Here is an 18,901-nt window from a genome sequence, read left to right on the forward strand (position 1 = left end):
GGTTGTTTCTTTTTCACTAAATAACTTCACATCTCCCTTCCTCTTTGCATATGCCTGGAGGCTCTTACTGTGCTTCATCTGGTACTATTGCTTCAGTGTCCTTTTGCAGCAGCTCAGAAATGGCTGAGACTCTCAAGTGCTGTGGTTGTTTGTAGAAAGGTATTTTAACTATATGTTTGTTGTTGTCACTTTTTAAAAATGTTTGTATTTTGTTTCCCACTCTACAAAATGACCAGTGTTAAAGGGTTTTGAGTTGGATTTCCCAACATTACGCAAACTGAACTTCCATATGCTGGGTAAACACAAGGAGTACCAGATAGTCACCTGCATAGGCAGCTACAGCCTTCCCTCCATAATAATTACATAGTTGTGTGCAGTGTTCTGAAGGTAAATAAAAGGTCAGAAATTTGTTCTTTGTGTAAGGTGGGGGTCTGGAAAAAGGGTTGTAAAAAGTATCAGCAATACTTCGCTGTTGTGAAGCATTGCCCTTTTAATTTCTCTAAATATTTTCTTACTTATATTTAAAGTTGTCCACTCTTCACAGTAGTTATTTTAGAGGAACTAATAAAGCATTAATTATCATGAATAATTACAAGGTATTAATAAGAACATAGAAATGCATTAAAAGAAAATATGTTTCTTCAATTACAATACTACCATTACACATCTTCAGCACTGCTAAATCAGTTCCCTGAGACTTGTCAATTCACTCACACAAATAACAGCAGCAGTATATTATGCAGTTCAGTCACCCATAACTACCCAGATTACATCTAGTCCAGTAGATTTAGACCCATTAGATGAAGACCTAACCACTGTGATCCATACATATGTAATATTCACCCTGGACTACGACACTTCTCTCTAAGAAGGAACTTCATGCCTTATAGAAGTTCAAGGTTGGCCAGTGCACATCACATCACATCACCTAATATATAGTTTATTATAGATGCTGCTGAATTACTGATTTCATGCAGCTTTTGTGAGAGGGAGCAGAAGCCAATGTCATGTTGGCTGACCTGCATCTCACAGGCCCTACCTGCTACCCAGTACTCAACGCTGAACCTAATTATTTGTTTTTAGCTACCTTTCAGAAATAATAAGCTCTTGATTTCATTTTATTTGATGGAGTTAAAGGGTATCATTCTTACACTCAAAATTCTGCACAGAATTTAATTCTGTCTTGCGTTACAGTTCAAGGCAAAATTGCAGCAGGGGGATGTTCCAGGCTTAGGACAAAGCTGTCACAGAGAATCACAGGACTTGCTATTGAAATAGCAAACAGTCAAAGCTAGGAATTAAATCCATCTTTCCACACAATTTTCTTGTAAAGTCTGCTAAAGTATTCATGCTTTTCAATAGGTAAAAAATCCAAAGCTCAACCCAACCAACAACAGAAAGCACATTGCAAATCTGCTACTTGACAGTAGGAGCAGCAGCAGGAAATCAAGGCAGGGGAAACACCAGAGTATTACCATGCTGTGGTCTGTGCAAGTGCTCACAGAGGAAGTTTCAGATGAAGTTGAAAAGCAGCTTCTGGAAGTGACTGTGGCTGGCAATACTCATTTAGTCCCTTGGAACCTTTTTGTTATCCGCAGTAAAAGATACACATTTTAACAGTAATTCAAAACCAAACATTCAGTGTGGGGTATAATAATAGCAAGACTCCTCACAAAACATGCAACCACAGATAATTTTCAAAGGTTTATGTGTTACTGCCAAGAAGTTTGCAAATGATACCTTTACTTGTGCTTGTTGGATAAATTTGGCTCTCATGAAATACTGCCCAAACAGACAGGCAGGCCAGTTTTTCAAGTTAAATAAGAGCTTTTGAAATACTGAAGGATGAGCAAGAATGCAGAGCTCGTTGTATCAGGTTCACAATATATGTTCAACATATTACATTGAGATAATAAATGCACACAAATCACAGATTCAGTCATATTTTGGGGCATGCCTTTTTTACTAGACAATTTATTTCTTTTTCCTAAGGTGATTCTCTGTATCATTACATTTGATGTAATTTATTCTGGGATGCTTGTAGAGAAAGCATGGTACTAGGAGACAAAGACCTGCTTATAGCTTTGCAATGGAAAAATTACCTACTCTTATGGCCTCAATCTAGTACTTCAGTAGAGTTAATTCTCTTCCCTGCTACTGCAGCTATGACAGAAGATGGTGTAAGGGTATGATTATAGTTCTCTTAGTGTAACCATCTTTAAGAAATTAGAGTGAAGCTTTTTATGGTGAAGCCATTATACATACAAAACCACACTGAAAATATCTTAATAGGAGCAGGGAGGAATTCATGGAAGGGTGAAATATGAAAATAAAACTGAAAGAACTACACAGTTTTCAGAGATAATCACAGATAGTTTTGATTTTTTAAGCCTTTACTTTGTCAGTAATAACTGTGAAAGTTTACTCTAATTAAAGGCATAATTTTGTGACATTAATCAAGTGCTGTGGTTCTAAATGCTGCACAGGCTTTTGAGAACTGGAGAACTTGATTTTCTGCAAGTGAGGTGCATACTTAATAGCTTGAATCCATTAGGTTTTCTCTCTAATATATATTTTTAATTTTGATAAATACCTGGACCTGATTTTAGGGCTAACAAAGATTAAATTAAAAGAGAAAACAAAACTACTGGATTTAGGATTAAAGAATGCCTAGAAATCTAGTTCTAAGGAAACTAATATCTTAGAACAAGGCCTGCTGTGCTGCAGAAGCATTGCAATAGCAGCTTGCATATATTCAAAGGGAAGGCAAGTCACACAGCTCAACAAATATTTTGGTGTCAGGACTTAGGAGAAATCTGCTAGCCTTTAATATCAGACATTGTCCAGAGTTTACTGTGTTTGTACTTGTCCAGAGTTAAAAAAAGTTGTACTCGAACAGAATCAAAGGCTTTCATATATCTTTAGCCAGTGATTCAGGCAGTGATTTTTATCCTTAAAGTGGTTTGCAAGGAGAGACAGTGTCAGGAGAACCTTTAGTTTCACATTCTCACGTACGCAACCTTTTCAATGCTCCTCTGGAACAATCATGTGCATTGGTTTTCCAGTGACTATTTTCTCATCCAATGCCATTCCCACAGAAAGCACTGAAAGTAGTAAGCATCTGAACAGACTGTGAGAAGTAGGAAAAAAAATTAATCACAGAATGAATGGCTTAGGTCATCCACAGTCAATTTGTTTCTCAAATTACTATATTCAAGTGAAATTATAATAGATCTTTTCTAAAGTGGTATTTTTTGCTGTCATGATTCATTAGAATCCTAGCAAAGTTATTCTGAAACACATAAGTATTTATTTGCTAATGTTCCTTCTGATAATGTTTCTTATTTGCCTGCCATTTTAAAACAATTACATGACTAAGCCAAAGACAAAAAAACGTACAATGTATGTAAGGTTGTAACTATGTAACAAGTTGCACAGACTGGGGGAAAAGTCAACACATTCTTTTCTGGGCTGAACTTTTAAAATGGTAAGTGGTATCAGCTTAAAATTGCCACTTGAAGGTTCTTCTCTCTTGCTGATGGCAGTTTTGTACCTAGAGCAGTTGTCCTTCCTTCTATTATTATGAAGTGAGGTTTAACATATCACATTTTTTTATGCAGTGAATCAATTTTGCAAAAAACAATGGCCTAGTCTGTGCAGTTGTGTAAGAAGATGACTGTTCCCAAGCAATGAGCAAATCCAGTCATTCATCTGACACTGTAGAATTCCAGGCATGTTTGCCAGTCTCTGTATAATACAAAAAATTGTTAACGAACTTGGACTTGCAATTCTGCTCTTAGTGTGTCAGAGAATGAGTGACAAGAACTCCTTAATTTCATTGAAAATAAAATGTCCTGCAAAATCATCCATGACTCAGCTGAAAATGAAAACTGTATTACTTTTATGTCAGAAAAATATTTCTCTGGAGTTTAAATTTTGGCTTGTGCGTGAGGACTCCTCCAGTGGGTTCAGGAAAATGTTAAGGCACACATGTCCTAAAACATACTGTGTTTTCACCAGTCTGATATCTCTGTAATGAGATGACATCTCATGCCCATGAGCATGCCAGGTACAGTCAGGTTTCTACATACAGCTGTTTTCACCAGGGGCTGGGATTTAACTGTTTTGACTTTCTGTCAAACTGACTGACTCACAGGATTTTACTCACACTGGTTGGTGCCATGAAACTGTTCTTCATACAGCGAGGACGTATTTTTATTTTGCAACTGGATGAATGCTGATAAGGATGGCCATGGAACTGTCACATGGGATTTTGTGTACAGAAAGCAGGGCTGGAGCGGCACAGGCTGCTGGGGGGTAGCCCAAGGCACAAAACCCCCTTTCTGCTCTGGGAGGATCTGTGGCTGGGAGCGAGAGCCGGGCCCAGCTGGGAACCAGCCTCCCTCCGACCTGCGTGTCAGGCACCAGTCTGTTCCTCGGCCTTCTTCGTTCCTTATTTCTCCAAGGCATAATCATACATTCCCAATCTCACAGACGGATGGGGCAACACAGTTAATGATTTCTCGGCCGCTTAGGCAAGTGCCAGGCCCATCAGGCGGTGGGCGGCTAGGCCTCCACCTCACTATGCGAGGAACCGGCGCTGGCCGGGCCCGCAGGTTACGGGCCAGCCCCAGGCATGGACGGCGCTATCCCTCTGCTCGGCCGCCTGGCCGAAGCACGCAGCGGGAATTCCCCGGGGCCCGCTCGGCGGGGCGCTCCCACGCCGCCTTCTGAGGAGACAAACGGCGGCGACCTCTCCTCTCAGACGCCCACCCTCCACACATTCGGGCCCTGCCAGACACCCCAAGCGAGCCGGGTGACACCGCGGCTTCAGGGCCGCGCACCTGCCGGGGCCCTCCTCGTCCCCCCGCCAGGGAGCGGAGGGTTTCCCCCGCCCCGGCGTGGCGGAGGCAGTCGAGAGGGCACGGCTCAGCCCCCGCCCGCCCCGCGCTGCCTCCCCATGGCAGCTCAGAGCCGGCGGCCGCCCGCCCCCGCCACCACCAGCGCACGTGTGCCGGGGAAGGCGTTCGGTGCCGCTCGCCGCCCGGGCGGCGCTTCGCTCCCGCTCCCTGCCGCCTCCCCCCTCCTCCGCAGCGGGAGCGGAGAGCAGCCTCCGCCCGACACGCCCGGCAGCGCCGGGGCCGCTCGCCGACGTGCCTCCCCCGCGGGCGGCCGCCCAGCCAGGACGTCGCCGCCGCCGATGGCCGCGCCGCTGCCCGGTGTGCCGCACGGCGCAGGGCGGGCGGCGGAGCCCGGGGGCGGCAGACCCCGCGACGCGGCGGGCTCCCCCTGCCCGCCTCCCAGGCCCCCCGGCGGGGACCCGCCGCCCTCGCCCCCCGACAGGTAAGGCCGGAGCCCGGACGAGCACCGCCAGCCCTGCCCGCTCCCACGAGGGCCGGCCTGATGCCGTCTAGGGGCTGGCAGGCGTCCTGCGGCGGGAGAGGGGCCGGCGGGGCCAGAGGCAGCGAGTGCCCTGCGGCGGTTTGGGGAGGGGGCAAAGCAGCAGGAGGGGGGCGGCCGAGCCCGGGACCGGCCCGCTCCTCCTCGGAGCTGAAAAGTTGTTTCCCGGCCCTGCAGACACTTCCCTCCGCTGCGGATGTCTGCCTCCCTCCTTCCCCCATGCTTCCCCCCCGCACCCCCTCCCTTTTTTTTTTTTTTTTTTTCTTTTTTCTTTTTTTGTAGAGGTTTCCCAATTTCAGGTGACGAGACGACGGTGTCGATCCTGCAAACGCAGCCGAGCCATTACTTTCTCACTGCAGTGTCTTTCTCATAACGTTCGTCAGATAAACTGCCTCGCCGCCGGCGATGCCGCTGTAATTGCTGTCAGTGCTGTACACCCTGCGTTTGGTACCTCTCAGGCTGTTCTTAAAGGCATTGGTCTCTATTCTTAGTAAAGGAAACTGTGAGCTAGGTTTTTCATGAAGCCTATGGTCAATTTTGGCACACTGAAGTTTAGAAAATCTTAAAAATCCTGCATTCAGGATTTCCAATGTTTCCTAGTGCTAAATATCACTTCAAATGAATGTTCAGTGAGGATTTCCAGAAAGTTAACCATCTTCATTCTGTGTCATTACGTTGCTGTGATGGTTTCCTCCACTTTATACAAACTAGTATGTGAAATCTGGAACGATAATAATGAAAATAATATATATTAAGCTTGGAGCCGTCAAGTCACACATGTAGAAAAATCTGATTATATGGTGGCAGACACATAGTTGGGGTGCTTTGGGCACTGTTCACCAAATGAAATCAAGTAGAAAAGTGCTGTTCAGTATTTTATGTGAGAAAACTGTGCACTGTATTGTACACAGCAGCCTAACATTATTAATTTGATTATTTGAACCAGTGCATAACCAAGCAAGTACCACAGCGATTATCTTCACTGCTTTTGCAAATGCTGCTTGGTGCAATTTATGAAGCAATCAGCTTTAGGTATCCAGAAACTACTGAGACATTTATTTTATGATGGAGCTACAGCAATTCAAATACAGAATTAACTGAGAACAGAAATGAGTGTATTACTTTTCTCTGTTTTGTCCTGTTTGTCACTTTGACTCCTGGTTCTAGGGGGGAAAAAGTTTCCAGTTGTTTAAAATACAGGTGTGATGTACATGGGAAGTGTTACCAAGAAGTTACATGCATCCACTGTTGTAATAGGTGTGCATAGGGAATGGCATGAACACAGGGACAACAAAATATTTAGTGCTGTCCTTAACAGCCAATATAAATATATCTGTGCTCTTACTCTGCAAAGACTTACACATATTCAAACAACTTTATATTCAGTGCTGAATACTTGGATTGCTTTCAAGTGGTGTTAAACACTGTATGGTAATTGATTCAGCCTACTGATGAAAAAAAGCTGCACAAAAAAGCTAATTGCTGCAACCAGCAAGTATCGTGGTGAGTTATTAGTGCTTTAGTATTTTATGCATTGGATATTGCAGTTTTAACAGCAGCTATTACAATTGTTGCTTTATATTATGTATTTTGTTGAAATAGGAGAAAAAAGAAAGATGACAATATTTTGGAGATTCCATCAATTCCAAATCCTTTTCCTGAGCTGTGTTGCTCTCCGTTTGCATCAGTTTTCTCAGCCAGTCTGTTGCCCAAGGCAACTTCAAGAAAAAAGCAGGTAAGATTTATAAATTATTATTTGGCAGATTCTCAGTTGGTTTCATGAAAGCTTGAGGAAAAGCCCAGTTACCTGTTCAATTATTTTTCTAATAAAGATGTGGCATATTTCTGTAATTTGGTGAAATTTTCTCTGTAGGTCATCGATGACTGTAGGAAATGAGGTTACTGAAGCTATGATATAAGATGTGACTGTTCTTTCAGAGTCTACAAGTGACTGTGCAAATTTTTTTGGGAAAAGCAGAAGAGGAAGGCAGGCAGTACTTTATGTCCTTAAATGAGAAATAAATTTCTTCCCTTCTTCTCCACCTTCTATTACTGTCATCAGTGCTACAGTGTGGAAGGTTCTAACAGCCACTGATGAGTTTCTTTTTTCTGAAGGTCTAATTTTCCTAGGATAATTGAATGAATTCAAAATGGATGGGAAGGAGCATATGCTATGTACATGGCTGTATTTTATATGCATGTTTGTTTATCTCTGATAAACAATATGTGCTGATGTGACTATTTCTAAAAATACCTTAAACTGTAAGTCCAGTGAAGTTCTGAGTTTGCAGACAGACCCAGGCAGTACTTTGTCCTTATATTGTACACTCACAGTGTATTTGATAGCCTGAGCAGGGATAGAGGTTTCCAATTAATGGAGATCACTGGTGTTGAAGATCTGTTTCACTCTTCAAAAGCTTACCTGTCTCATTTCTCTTTTTGTTTCTTGAATATGAAAAGAATTACGATGAAAAACATTGTGAGATTAATGCTGCTGCCTCCTTCGTAGTCTCTTTTTCGGTGGTCTGCAAGATGCCAGACTGAACAGATGTATGGGTGATATTGGAAGTGTAAGAACTTACACAACTGCTGCTTATTCAGTTTTTAGATTTGCATTAAGAAATTGTCTGGAAGTTGAAGTATTTTGTAGTTGTATTAACTTTTCTAAAGCTAACAGGGCATGACTTTCTGTGGACCTGCCTGAGAACTTTACTAGCCAGGTCTTGGCCAGCACCTTAAGGATAACCTTCTTCCCTATTCTCCAGTGAAAAACACGTATGTGTCTAGGAAACTGCACTGATTCAATCGTGCCATATTTGGCCTATTCTCTAAAAATAGCTATAGCGTCTTGCTGGTCTACTTTTATTGCTTAGTTCTTTCCTACAACAGAAGCACTAACGTGGAGCATTTCTGGTCATTGTCTGTCTAAATGTTGCTAATGCAGTGGGCTAAAATTCTGCCAGTTTCATTACTCAGGTAAAGCATTGTCTGTGTCTGCAGAGATATAGGAAATTGGTAACATCTAGGACTAGAATTCACGTTAAAAAATAGTTTAAATTGCTCATGTTGCTGGCTTAAATGGTGCTCATTGTGGTAGTTGTGCTTGCACCTGGCAAATAGATTTTCCAAGCATGATTTAACACACAAGGGTCAACTATTTGCTTTTTTTGCCTTTCATGTATAAAATTAGTTACTTGCTTGATCAGCTAACTCAGAAGCTGAAGTTCATAGCTTCCCTGATTTCACTTCTGTTTCTTCATTAAAACTTGTCATACCTTTTACAAGAACTTCTGCTCACAATCCTTCAGTTTCTCCTGGTTTTCTCTTTAAGAGTGCAGTGCTCTCTGTGGTAAAAGGGTCAAGAACAACTGATTTACTGACAGAAAATAGAGCCTACGGAGGGCCTAAGCCATTTTCCAATTACCAGGGAAATCTTCCTGGTACTTTCTGGAGTCATTTTAACAAGATTATTGTTTGTCAAAAAACCTTTCACCTGGTTATCTGTTTATGGCCACTGCAGAAGACGTGGTGCTGGGCTAAGTGTACCTTTTGTCAGACTCAGCATGTTCTTCATCGAAGATTACTAAAAGTTGAGGACAAATGGCAACTGTTGAGTTAAAAGTTCAACTTTGAAATTCAGGCTGATACCTAATAGGTTTATAAAATTACTTGATTTAAAAAGGAGAGAGAAGGAATGTTAAGCAAGCATGCAAAGAGGAGAATTAAATTAGCTGTGACTTTGACTTCCCACAGATGTCCATGGAGTCTGTCCTTGGAAATGTTGTGTTTCCACCCTATGTTCTTGTTTTGCCTTTTTGTAACATCTCTGTCTGCAGACACCTAGTACATATTCACAGATTTCATTGAATATAGCCCCAAGTTCATGGATATTACTGTTACGGTTTGATAGTTTCCTAACTTTTAAGAGGAACCAGCTATATTTAAGCACTTTTTATCTTTTTGGTGTTGACAGCTGCCACAATTTTTTGTTGCCTCTGTGATAATCTACATATATTTTCAGTGATTCTTGTTTTAGGTTGCTTTCTTTCTGATTCCATCTCTTTTCTACAGTGTTTCTAATTTTAGGCACACTAAAGAAAAATTACAGAAAGCATTTCTACTTATGTCTAGCAGGTAACTATTATCAAAATGGGTGTTTCTAAATGGGAAAAAAAAGTTATGCCTCTTCTGACTTACTTTCCTCTCCGGGAAATATTTTCTACTTCCAGAGAGAAAATAAGTTGTCGCAAATACCTACTCTTATTCACAGCACCTGTGACATCTGAAATCTTTTGTCTTCAGAATAGATTATTAATATTATTATGAATTCTTGTTTTTCAAAGCTGAAGTTCTTACTGTCTTCTGATAATCTTTTAACATAAGCCTCTCAAAATGTTGAACAGCATGTCTGTTTGTATGGTTGATGAAATGGAAATAAATTTTTAATAGCAAATTGGTAAAAGGCACCAGGGAGATGCCTTTGTGCTCCAGAAATAGTGCTGTTGTGTGTGCAGTGTCTCTCAACATTATTTGGTCTGCCTTATCAACACAGCTGTCCATCTCCTTTCTTTCCTTGCAGGTTGGAAGAGTTTTTATGTTGCCTCTTAAAGAAAATTTGTTGTAATTACTGATAACATGTCAAGTTTATATCCCTGAGGATATAAAGTAAAAACTCTTCCAACCTGCAGGGGGGGTGCTTTTGGCAGGGGTAATGTTCAAGTAATTTCAAGTTCATTTGTTCAAGTAAGCTGAATTTTATGCTGCATGCTGGAAGAATTTTACCTAAAAAAACCAAAAAACCCCCAGCCTTCCCCTCCTGTCCAAAACAGCAGAGTCAGCTAGGTGCATGGTGGGAAGTCTTGTCTTCCTCTGAGAAATCAATCATTAGCTGTTATTAGGTGTAGTATATGAACTTTGCTGTAAAACCTAATTGTATTTCAGAGTCTGTATTCTCTAAAGTGGCAAAGAACTGAAAATATAAAACACTTTTTGTCTCAATGACAAAAATAAATAGTAAGGAAAACTTAGCTGTCTGTATAAATGTTCTGTTCTGCATTATGCTTTTGATTTTCTGTGGTCAAATGAACTAAAAAGAAGTTACTGTAGTTTTATTAAAGGTCAGATTTTAAGCTGTTCTGAAAACAAAACCTGAATCATTTGCACTTGAGTGCCAGTTCTTGCCCTGCTCAAGGATAAGCCAAAAAGTGTTTCATCACGAAAGTAGTTCAAGGTAATTAGTGCCTTGTTTCTTTAAATTAAATTAGAAGTGCAAAAATAAAACTCAAGTAAATTTCAAGGTGAAGAACACTCAAATCTTTGGAATTTTATCTTGTCTCTTTTGTCTTTCTTGATGTTCTAAAGAAGTAGATATTTTTATCATTTAGAATCCAAATACACTCCCACAATGTTCTTTTCAGGAAATCAATTGTATAAAGAGACCTCAAATACACATTTAATTGTAGTGGAACGTCACTTCTCTTTTTGCATCAACAAAGATTATAATGTAAGGCTCTTTGGCAAAGAAAAACTGAGAGGTGCTTTATGACAAAGAGTGGATGTTTCTTTACAAGTGCTATTCTAAGTTTATGAATAATGTTGAGAATTAGGAGTTGCAAATGGAGTACCTTTTTTTTTTGTTTTACAGCTGTAGTTCAAGGTCTTCTAGTGTACCCACTTGAAACCTTGTTCTTCAAAATTTTCCATACAATTTGACATAAATGGAAAAGTATCTGGTACTTGAACTTTTTCATGACAGATCTTTTGGCTTAAATACCTGTTTTCTCTTGACTTTTAAATGAGGCAAAAATGAAAGTTTTTTTTTTTTTGAAACATAATAATTTATGAAGTTACAAACATTTTCCAAGGGCTGAAGTATCTTTTCCAACCAGAAGATGCATTAGTTAAATGTACAATCTAATTCCAGTCTGTCTCTTTCCATACTTCTTTCCTGGTTGGGTAGTATTGGACATATCCTCACTTACCAGTTGTCAATCGTTTTTTTTTGGTTTTTTGTTTTTTTTTTTGCCTTCCAGCTCCTAAACATATACCTGTTTTTACCGTGCTTTTCCCTTAAATCAATCAATCAATCAATAAATAATTTGAAAGGAAGTGGGAAGGGGAAAAGTCTTTCCAACCAATTTACAGATTAACAGAAAAGCACCCTCTACAGAACCAGCTCAAGGTTTTTACGTCAAGTCTCTAAAACACTTGAATCAGCTGGACTCCTTTTTGTCTCATCTGCTGGTTTTCTGACCCAGTTTCTGTGTTCTGTTCTTCATTTAAATGGCTGTACCCTCCCACCACATAAAGATTTATTACTTTTACAATGGATTAAAATTGTTTAGAGTTCTATTAAAGCATACTGTTTTAATGCATGTACCTTTCTGCTTTGACCAGTCACCGTAACACTGTGGCAGGAAATCACCTGTAAGTGTAGGTAAGTATAGGTAAACCAGGAGGCAGAGTTGAGCATTTTCTCATTTTAGCATTAAGGAATATCTCCTGGTCTACATTGAGCTGATCTAGCAAAGCCTGTCTGATACATCAGCCATGAGTTCAGAATACTCATGTTGGTGTCCTTCCTTTTTGTATTTTACTTTGTCTTCTGTACATTGGTTTATTCACAAGTGTATATTTCTTGTAGAGAAAAGATAATGCTTTCTGTGAAATTTCATGTCATTCCTCCATGTTATTATAGGTTAACCCTGTACTTTTTTACTGTCCAGAATCAACCCAAGCACAGCCTCTAAATACTCTTAAATTCACAAAAATAGCTGCTTGCTTTTTTTTTTTTTTTTTTTTTTTTTTTTTTTTTTTTTTTTTTTTCCCCAATAAGCAATAAAACAAGGTCACTCAAACTTTTCTGGACTAAGATTTTGCCTCTGCAAGCTTGTTGTGTTGCAGCACTTACATCAGTAAAATGTTAGTCTTAAATTTTTGCTTTTTGTGGCTATATGAGATAAAATAATCATCACTATTGTCAATGTACATTTTACAAGTGTTTATCAAATTGGAATTATTTTAACCATCATTTTGATTTGGAATGTTCTGGGCTTCATCTGCCTCAAACTCAAAATGGAAATTTCTTTTATGTTAGTAACTTTCCTCTGTACAAGAAACTGCCTCTTCTGTGCCATTTGAGAAATATTTGAAACTAGAAAAATGTTACCTGTAGTAGGTTTAATTCTTCATGTTGATAACCTTCCCTGTAGATTTAGAAAACTTGTTTCTCTAAAAATCAATTCTTTAATTTTTTTTTTTTTTTTTTTTTGCTCAGGGAGGTTGTGGATGCCCACTCCCTCAAGAACAGGTTGGATGGGGTTTGGGGCAACCTGATCTAGTGGGAGGTGTCTCTGCCCATGCAGGGGATTTGGAACTAGATGATCTTTAAGGTCCCTGCCAACCCAAACCATTCTATGATTCTGTGAATCCTCGTCCTTCAAATTTTGGATTTTATGTGCCTGGTACTTTGGTCCTGTGACATCTCTATAGGAAAATCATAAGGTAGCTAGAGGAGACAGTGGTAAAAATCTCAATTCAATTTCTTTAGATACACAAGAGACTTGGCAGTGAAATCCAGCTGAAACTGAAAGGAACTTCTGCTCTGATGTTGCTGAGTCATTTCTTAAAACTTAATTTTAGTGAATTTGGCTTTAAAATATTAAACTCTGATGAATGGTTCTTGAATCATCATAATTTTCATAAGGAAATGAGATATGGTAGATACTAACACCGTTCTTGCTCCTAATTGTTCCCAAGGATAAGTACATTTGTTTAGCGTTAGGCTGGAATACTGAGAAGTTCAGGTAATGTAGCAGCTCCATACAGATCCATGATTAAATAGATATTTTATTGATACATATTTTTTTCACGTGGCTTCTCATTGGTAGCATTGTCAGTAAATGATACTGTAATAAGTGGGGAATGCAGGACATTGGTACTTTAATAACAGAATGGTTTTGACTTCTTCCCTTGATGGACCATTGTCTGAAATGTCTTTTGCTCAGAACAGATAAACATTCCCATCTGATTTCCTGGGACACACAGTATAGGTTAATCAGGATGGTGCTTAGTGGTGTTTGTCATTTCTATCATTTATTTTCGATTGTCATAATTCATATCAAAGAAATTATGTGGATTGCTGTTAACAGCCATTATTAAAATAGAAGACCTGAATTCTGTTGCTTTTTGAAGCAATACTTCTCCTAAAGTATTGACAGTTTTTCTATTCTCCAAAGTTTTGTTTTTACAGTCTTAAAAGACTTAAATTACAGTGTTTTTAAGCATGTACATTTATAATGAGTTATCTCTTCATGTATGTGAGCCCCGTAGATAATTTTTTTTGCTGCCACAGCCACTTTAAATTTCAGCCAGATAAAAACGAGACTGAGCCTTATGTATTTTTGTATTTCTTGATGCATTTCTCCATTTTGTTTTTCCCCCGGTCTTTTCTAATCTTAAAAAACCTGTGTGTGATCCTGTTCTGATGTACTTCTGTCATCTGATTGACCAGTATTGTAAATACCTACTTTGTTTCATGTTCTGCTATTTTTATAATGTAAGCAGTTTAATAGTTGCTTAGTATGGAGTGAGATGAGAATAGTCAATGATGAGTAGTTAAATTATCTAAAATGCTACAGGTTTGGTAAAGCTGGTAACTTGAAAGTTTCTTTTTGCTTGAAAGCTGTAGGAACAAGCAGAGGAATATCCCCATCCTACATAAATGTCGCCGCAATAAGAATAACTTATATTTTTATGTAAACAAAGTTTAACTTCATATAAACAGCAACATTACACCTGGTTAGTTTTCAACAAGTGGAATTAACTTGATTTCGCATTTAGAATGGTTTTAACTGATTGAGATCAGTGAAACAATTTTACATTCATTATAATGAATTCATTAAAATAGGCAGCTGAGGACTTTTTCTTTCACATGATGATTCCAGAGCCCCTAGTACAGTATTGGGTTTTTTGTAGTTTTTTTTTTCAGTTTTTGCTTCATGATCTTTTTAAGTCTTTGCATTGGTAATCTTTATGCTGTGAAGCATATTTAAGAGATTTAGTTAGAATTGCAATGGAAATTGGAAAAAATTGGTATGGGACTATCATGATAGAAAAAGAATTTCTCTTTTTTTTTTTAAGCTGCCTCCTTACAACTCTTCTGTGCTTTGCTTGCCTTTGATTTCAGGACTAAATTTTCCTCATGTAAGTACAGAAACTGACAATAAACTTGAGATCTTTCTCCGTTCTCATCATGCTATTTCCTACAGTACAGTAGCAAGCAACTTATATCAGTATGTTGACATCTGCAGATTACTTGGGTGAGTATCTTTAGGATTAGGGTAGTAGTCACTTTGGTACTTCAATAGCAGGAATTGTGATGGTCAGACAGCAGAAAGGCATCAGAATATTGTTACTGACAATTGATGCTGATCTTGTGGGTGTGAGTGTGCAAACTTCCAGTTGAAGATTTCAGGGCTCAGGGATTCCATAATTTTCTAGCAGCTGATATTCTCTGTTAACAAGATGGAATAGATCTCTAGCAAATAGTGAAATCCTGCAATGTTAGGTGGGAGAAGAGTTGACTGCTGGCCATATTCTTCCTGTTTGTCTTCAGCATGCTTAAACCTGTTACTTTTGAGGGGATTCAGGTGCTTATGACTTCCTTTGATTTGGGAATGAAGATTAAAGGAAAACTTTCAAGACAGTGCACTTAAGTGTGTCTCTCATGTCAGAGTCCTGGTGGGAGTCACATCAAATGGGAAGATTTAAAAAAAATGTTAATCAGGCCAAAGAAGTTTTTTCATGAAGGGCAGATGTGGGACAAGAAATTAAAATGGAGAAAAATTAGACCTCTCTGCTCTAGTAACAGCGTGAACTTTCCTTTCTCCTGTTTCAGTCACAGAGCATTCGTTTGCAGATAATCAGCTCATATTTTAGCCCAATTGTGTACATTATATTTAATACTTAAGTCTCTAGAGGGAAATGTATATCGGTTATCTTAGAGGTGTGCTTGTGCTTCTAATTAGGATACTGATGGATCGTTCCTGCCTATTTCTAGGGTGTATGCATATGATGCATACCAGTAAGTTTGGTTCTTAACTTGATATTATATCCACAGAAAAACAAGAGAATAGTTTGCCTTGTGATCAGAATTGGATTTTTCGATGAGTGCTTTTTAGGCTATACATAAATAGCCTTTTTATATTTGTATTATGATAACTCCTGTTACTGATTAGGTTAAGACCTGGAGTTTATGAGCAGCTGCAGGCACTTGATAACAGTACAGAAATGGTATCAACTGTCTAGAAACAGGCTGGAAGCTTGCAAAAAATTTTTTTCATAAACACTGGAATTTATTGCTATGTAGTGAAAGGGAAGCCCATGTAATGTGAAGGTTTTCTTATGATTTAATTGACATAACTTTGTTATCATCATGATTTTCAATCAGGTTTGAACGTATTGTGAAAATAATTAGCTGAAAAGATTTGCAAGGAGTGTACCTAACAAGGCTTTAACATCCCAGAAATTTGCTAGGAGTATTGACGAGGATGGAAAACTGCATTGTTCTCTTTCATATTGCAAAATTTGGTGCTATTTTGAGCCTTTTGCCATTGTTCTTGCAGTATGAACCATTCCATAATCATTCAAGGGGAGATGATTAATCTGGTAAGATTTTTTCCAGGCTGGTGTGATTTTCATCAACAGATATTTCTTTAACATCAGTCCCTCCCATATTAGGGTGTTGTAGCATTAGGATGCAGGAATGGTCTCTTCTGTTCAGGCAGGCTGGGAGGATTTGCTGAGTTTGTCTACTACAATAATTACTCATTAGGTCTGAAGAAAGTGTCCGTATTCTGATTTTCATACCTCAGCTTGCTTTCCATATATGTAATTTTGACTGCTTGCACTTATTATTTAGATCTGATCATTCTAATTAAGTTATATTTTAAAGTTATTAGCTTTGGGATTTTCTCAAAGTATGTTGTGTTTGTTTGTGTGTCTGTGACTTGTTCAGAAGGTAACAGATATCTAATTTTGGATTGTATTGGAAAGCCATTTTACTTTTGCCATAACTTTAAGATTTGTGTTAACATTTCAGCTTTCTAGGTGAAATATGAATTTCTCAGTTAGGATAGACCTAGGAGAGAGCAAGGTCATTTCAACTTCTCAAACCGGGAAAAATAAATGATTTAGAGTTGAAGATTAAAAGCTGATGAAAATTTCCTCAGTCTTAAGTGATCTGGGTAGCAAATCTAGCAGTCTCTAAACTGAGCAAAGCTGGCTCTTCTAGTGTTTTTATAACCAATATATATTTTTTTAAAGATATATTTCAAAGCTAAAAGTTTTAATTTGCAATATTCTGATAGGCTATCCCATGATTAGTCACTTTTGTAATAGTAAAATATCATAAGTTTATTGGGGTTGCTTAAGAATATGAAGCTTTCAAGGGAAGTTTGCATGATTTTTCCTGTTTGCAGCTCACTGGGTGGTGAGTTCCATTTTATCCAAGTGTTCACATAAATGCCTATTATTATGATCTTAGGGAGGATCAGAAGTGAGTTGAAAGTGGTTTCCTCATAAGTTACTTCTTAGAAAGTTATGTAATTAGTACTTCTGCCCATGAGACAATAACCTTATTAAATAAAATTGAAGATTAAGTATTAATGCATATTTGAAGTAAGATAATGAAGTTTGAGTTTTGTAACTTTGGTCTTTTTTATCAGGCGTTGAGCAAATAGATAGAAAACTGATGGGTATGAAGGATAATGTCCCTGTTGTATGTTCCTGTTAATGCTTTGGCAGAAGCTGGCAAAAGTTTACCTAAGGAACAGACTTTGTGAAAAGTTGGAATATGTGAAGTGCTGTGTCAACAAAGCCATATAGAAGACATAAAATATTCTAAAGTAAGAGGTCTCTGAAACAGCTGAATTAAGAATTTAGCATAGTTGAGTGTTGGTTTTCTTCTGGTGTGGAGACTTACCAAATCCTGAAAGAGTTTATAAAACAGAAACCATTCGGTTTTTCAGGAGGGAATTGTAGGATAACTGCAAATAAACTGTATATAAGTCGGGGAGAGGAAAGGAATGAGTAGGTCTAGGCTTTTTCTATAGAGGTGTTCATAGACTCATAGAATCATAGAATTGGCTGGGTTTGGAAGGGACCTCAGAGATCGTCAAGTCCAACCCTTGATCCACTACTGCTGCAGTTCCCAGCCCATGGCACTGAGTGCCACATCCAGTCTCTTTTTAAATATCTCCAGGGATGGAGAATCCACTACTTCCCGAGGCAGCCCATTCCAATGCTTGATCATGTTGTGGAGTTTGCTCCCAGTTTTTGTATTTGGGACCTATACATGGGTACAGATCTTGCATGAGTCTTTTTTAATCTCTTCCTAAACTACTCCAGCAGCATTACAGTTTTGAGATAGGGATTGTACTGACACAAGTACAAAAATCATGAAACAGGAATTTATTTGTGTAGAATACTCTTAAGATTTAAGAGAATGTACACTGTTGTCACTGCAGTAAAATGCTTTATGGATTCAGTCTGAGCAGTCTCAGTGTATAGTGAGGAAAATACGTGGTTTGTGGAGTTCTCCTACTTGACTGACTGCCTGCTATTGTTGGATTATGTCTGTGTAACAGAAACCTAACGTGAGCTTCTCTTTCTTAGATGAAACTAGCTTCTTCAGAAGATGCTTCCTGATGTCAGTTACAGTACTTCTGGGTGCAACTGATTTTGCTGTCATTAGTGTATGTAAATTACTGTAGCATTTTTTTTTGGCAAAATCAAATAATATGTGACTATTGGATTTTTACTACAAATCAAATGCAACACTTAAGTGTTTGCTTACTTTCTAAACAGGTGTGGTCTGTATAACTAGAGAAGATAAAATACAGATAATTTCATAGAGGAAAATAATCCTCTGCTTCACCTTGCAGACAAATAGGTCAATATTCATAGAAGAAAAAGTTGCTCGGGCTGTTCATGAGCCAAGGACCCTTAGTACTCAAGGGTAAGAAAAAATAGTGATGCTTATTTTTGTTTCATTCCAAAAAAAGCAACTAATGCAGTGCACTGAAATTTAAAGTTATTGTTGCCCAAACACTTTCTGTAACATTCAAGTAAAAAAGATTGTAGAGGGAATTGTTTGGTTTTTTTTTCCTGTTGCTGTAAATGTATGAGCATCAACTTTTCCTAAGAGGAAAATATCTTTAGGAGGAGGCTCTGATCTCACAGTAAAGTGGTAGCACAGTTTTAACAATTTGGTTTTTGTTCTTGTTTCTGCAGTGAAAACGAGTCTGAGTGATAGAAGTGCATGCTGTTTTGCTTATTATCATAGCCAGTGATATCAGTGGGAACCTTTCCACAGACAGACAATGAGTTTGCAAGCTCTTTGGTTGGTTGATTTCTACTTAGTCCTACCCCAGTGTCTTCTTTGACACTTTGGGTAGGGCTGGATTCACATAAACAAAGTGACATTTACTACATCCTGTCT

The 18,901-nt window shown here is 38.7% G+C and overlaps 1 protein-coding gene across 1 annotated transcript in view; it reads left to right on the forward strand.

The window, feature by feature from the left end:
- The first annotated feature begins 4,807 nt into the window (after positions 1-4,807).
- Positions 4,808-18,901, forward strand: part of GRB14 (growth factor receptor bound protein 14) — a 53,919-nt gene continuing 39,825 nt past the window's right edge. The window contains exons 1-2 of the mRNA XM_071747498.1: positions 4,808-5,343; positions 7,003-7,135. Coding sequence (XP_071603599.1) covers positions 4,961-5,343; positions 7,003-7,135 — 516 coding nt within the window. The 5' untranslated portion in view covers positions 4,808-4,960. The remainder of the gene's footprint in view (positions 5,344-7,002; positions 7,136-18,901) is intronic.

Source organism: Heliangelus exortis, chromosome 6 (genome assembly GCF_036169615.1).
Source record: "Heliangelus exortis chromosome 6, bHelExo1.hap1, whole genome shotgun sequence".
NCBI classification, from domain to species: Eukaryota; Metazoa; Chordata; class Aves; order Apodiformes; family Trochilidae; genus Heliangelus; species Heliangelus exortis.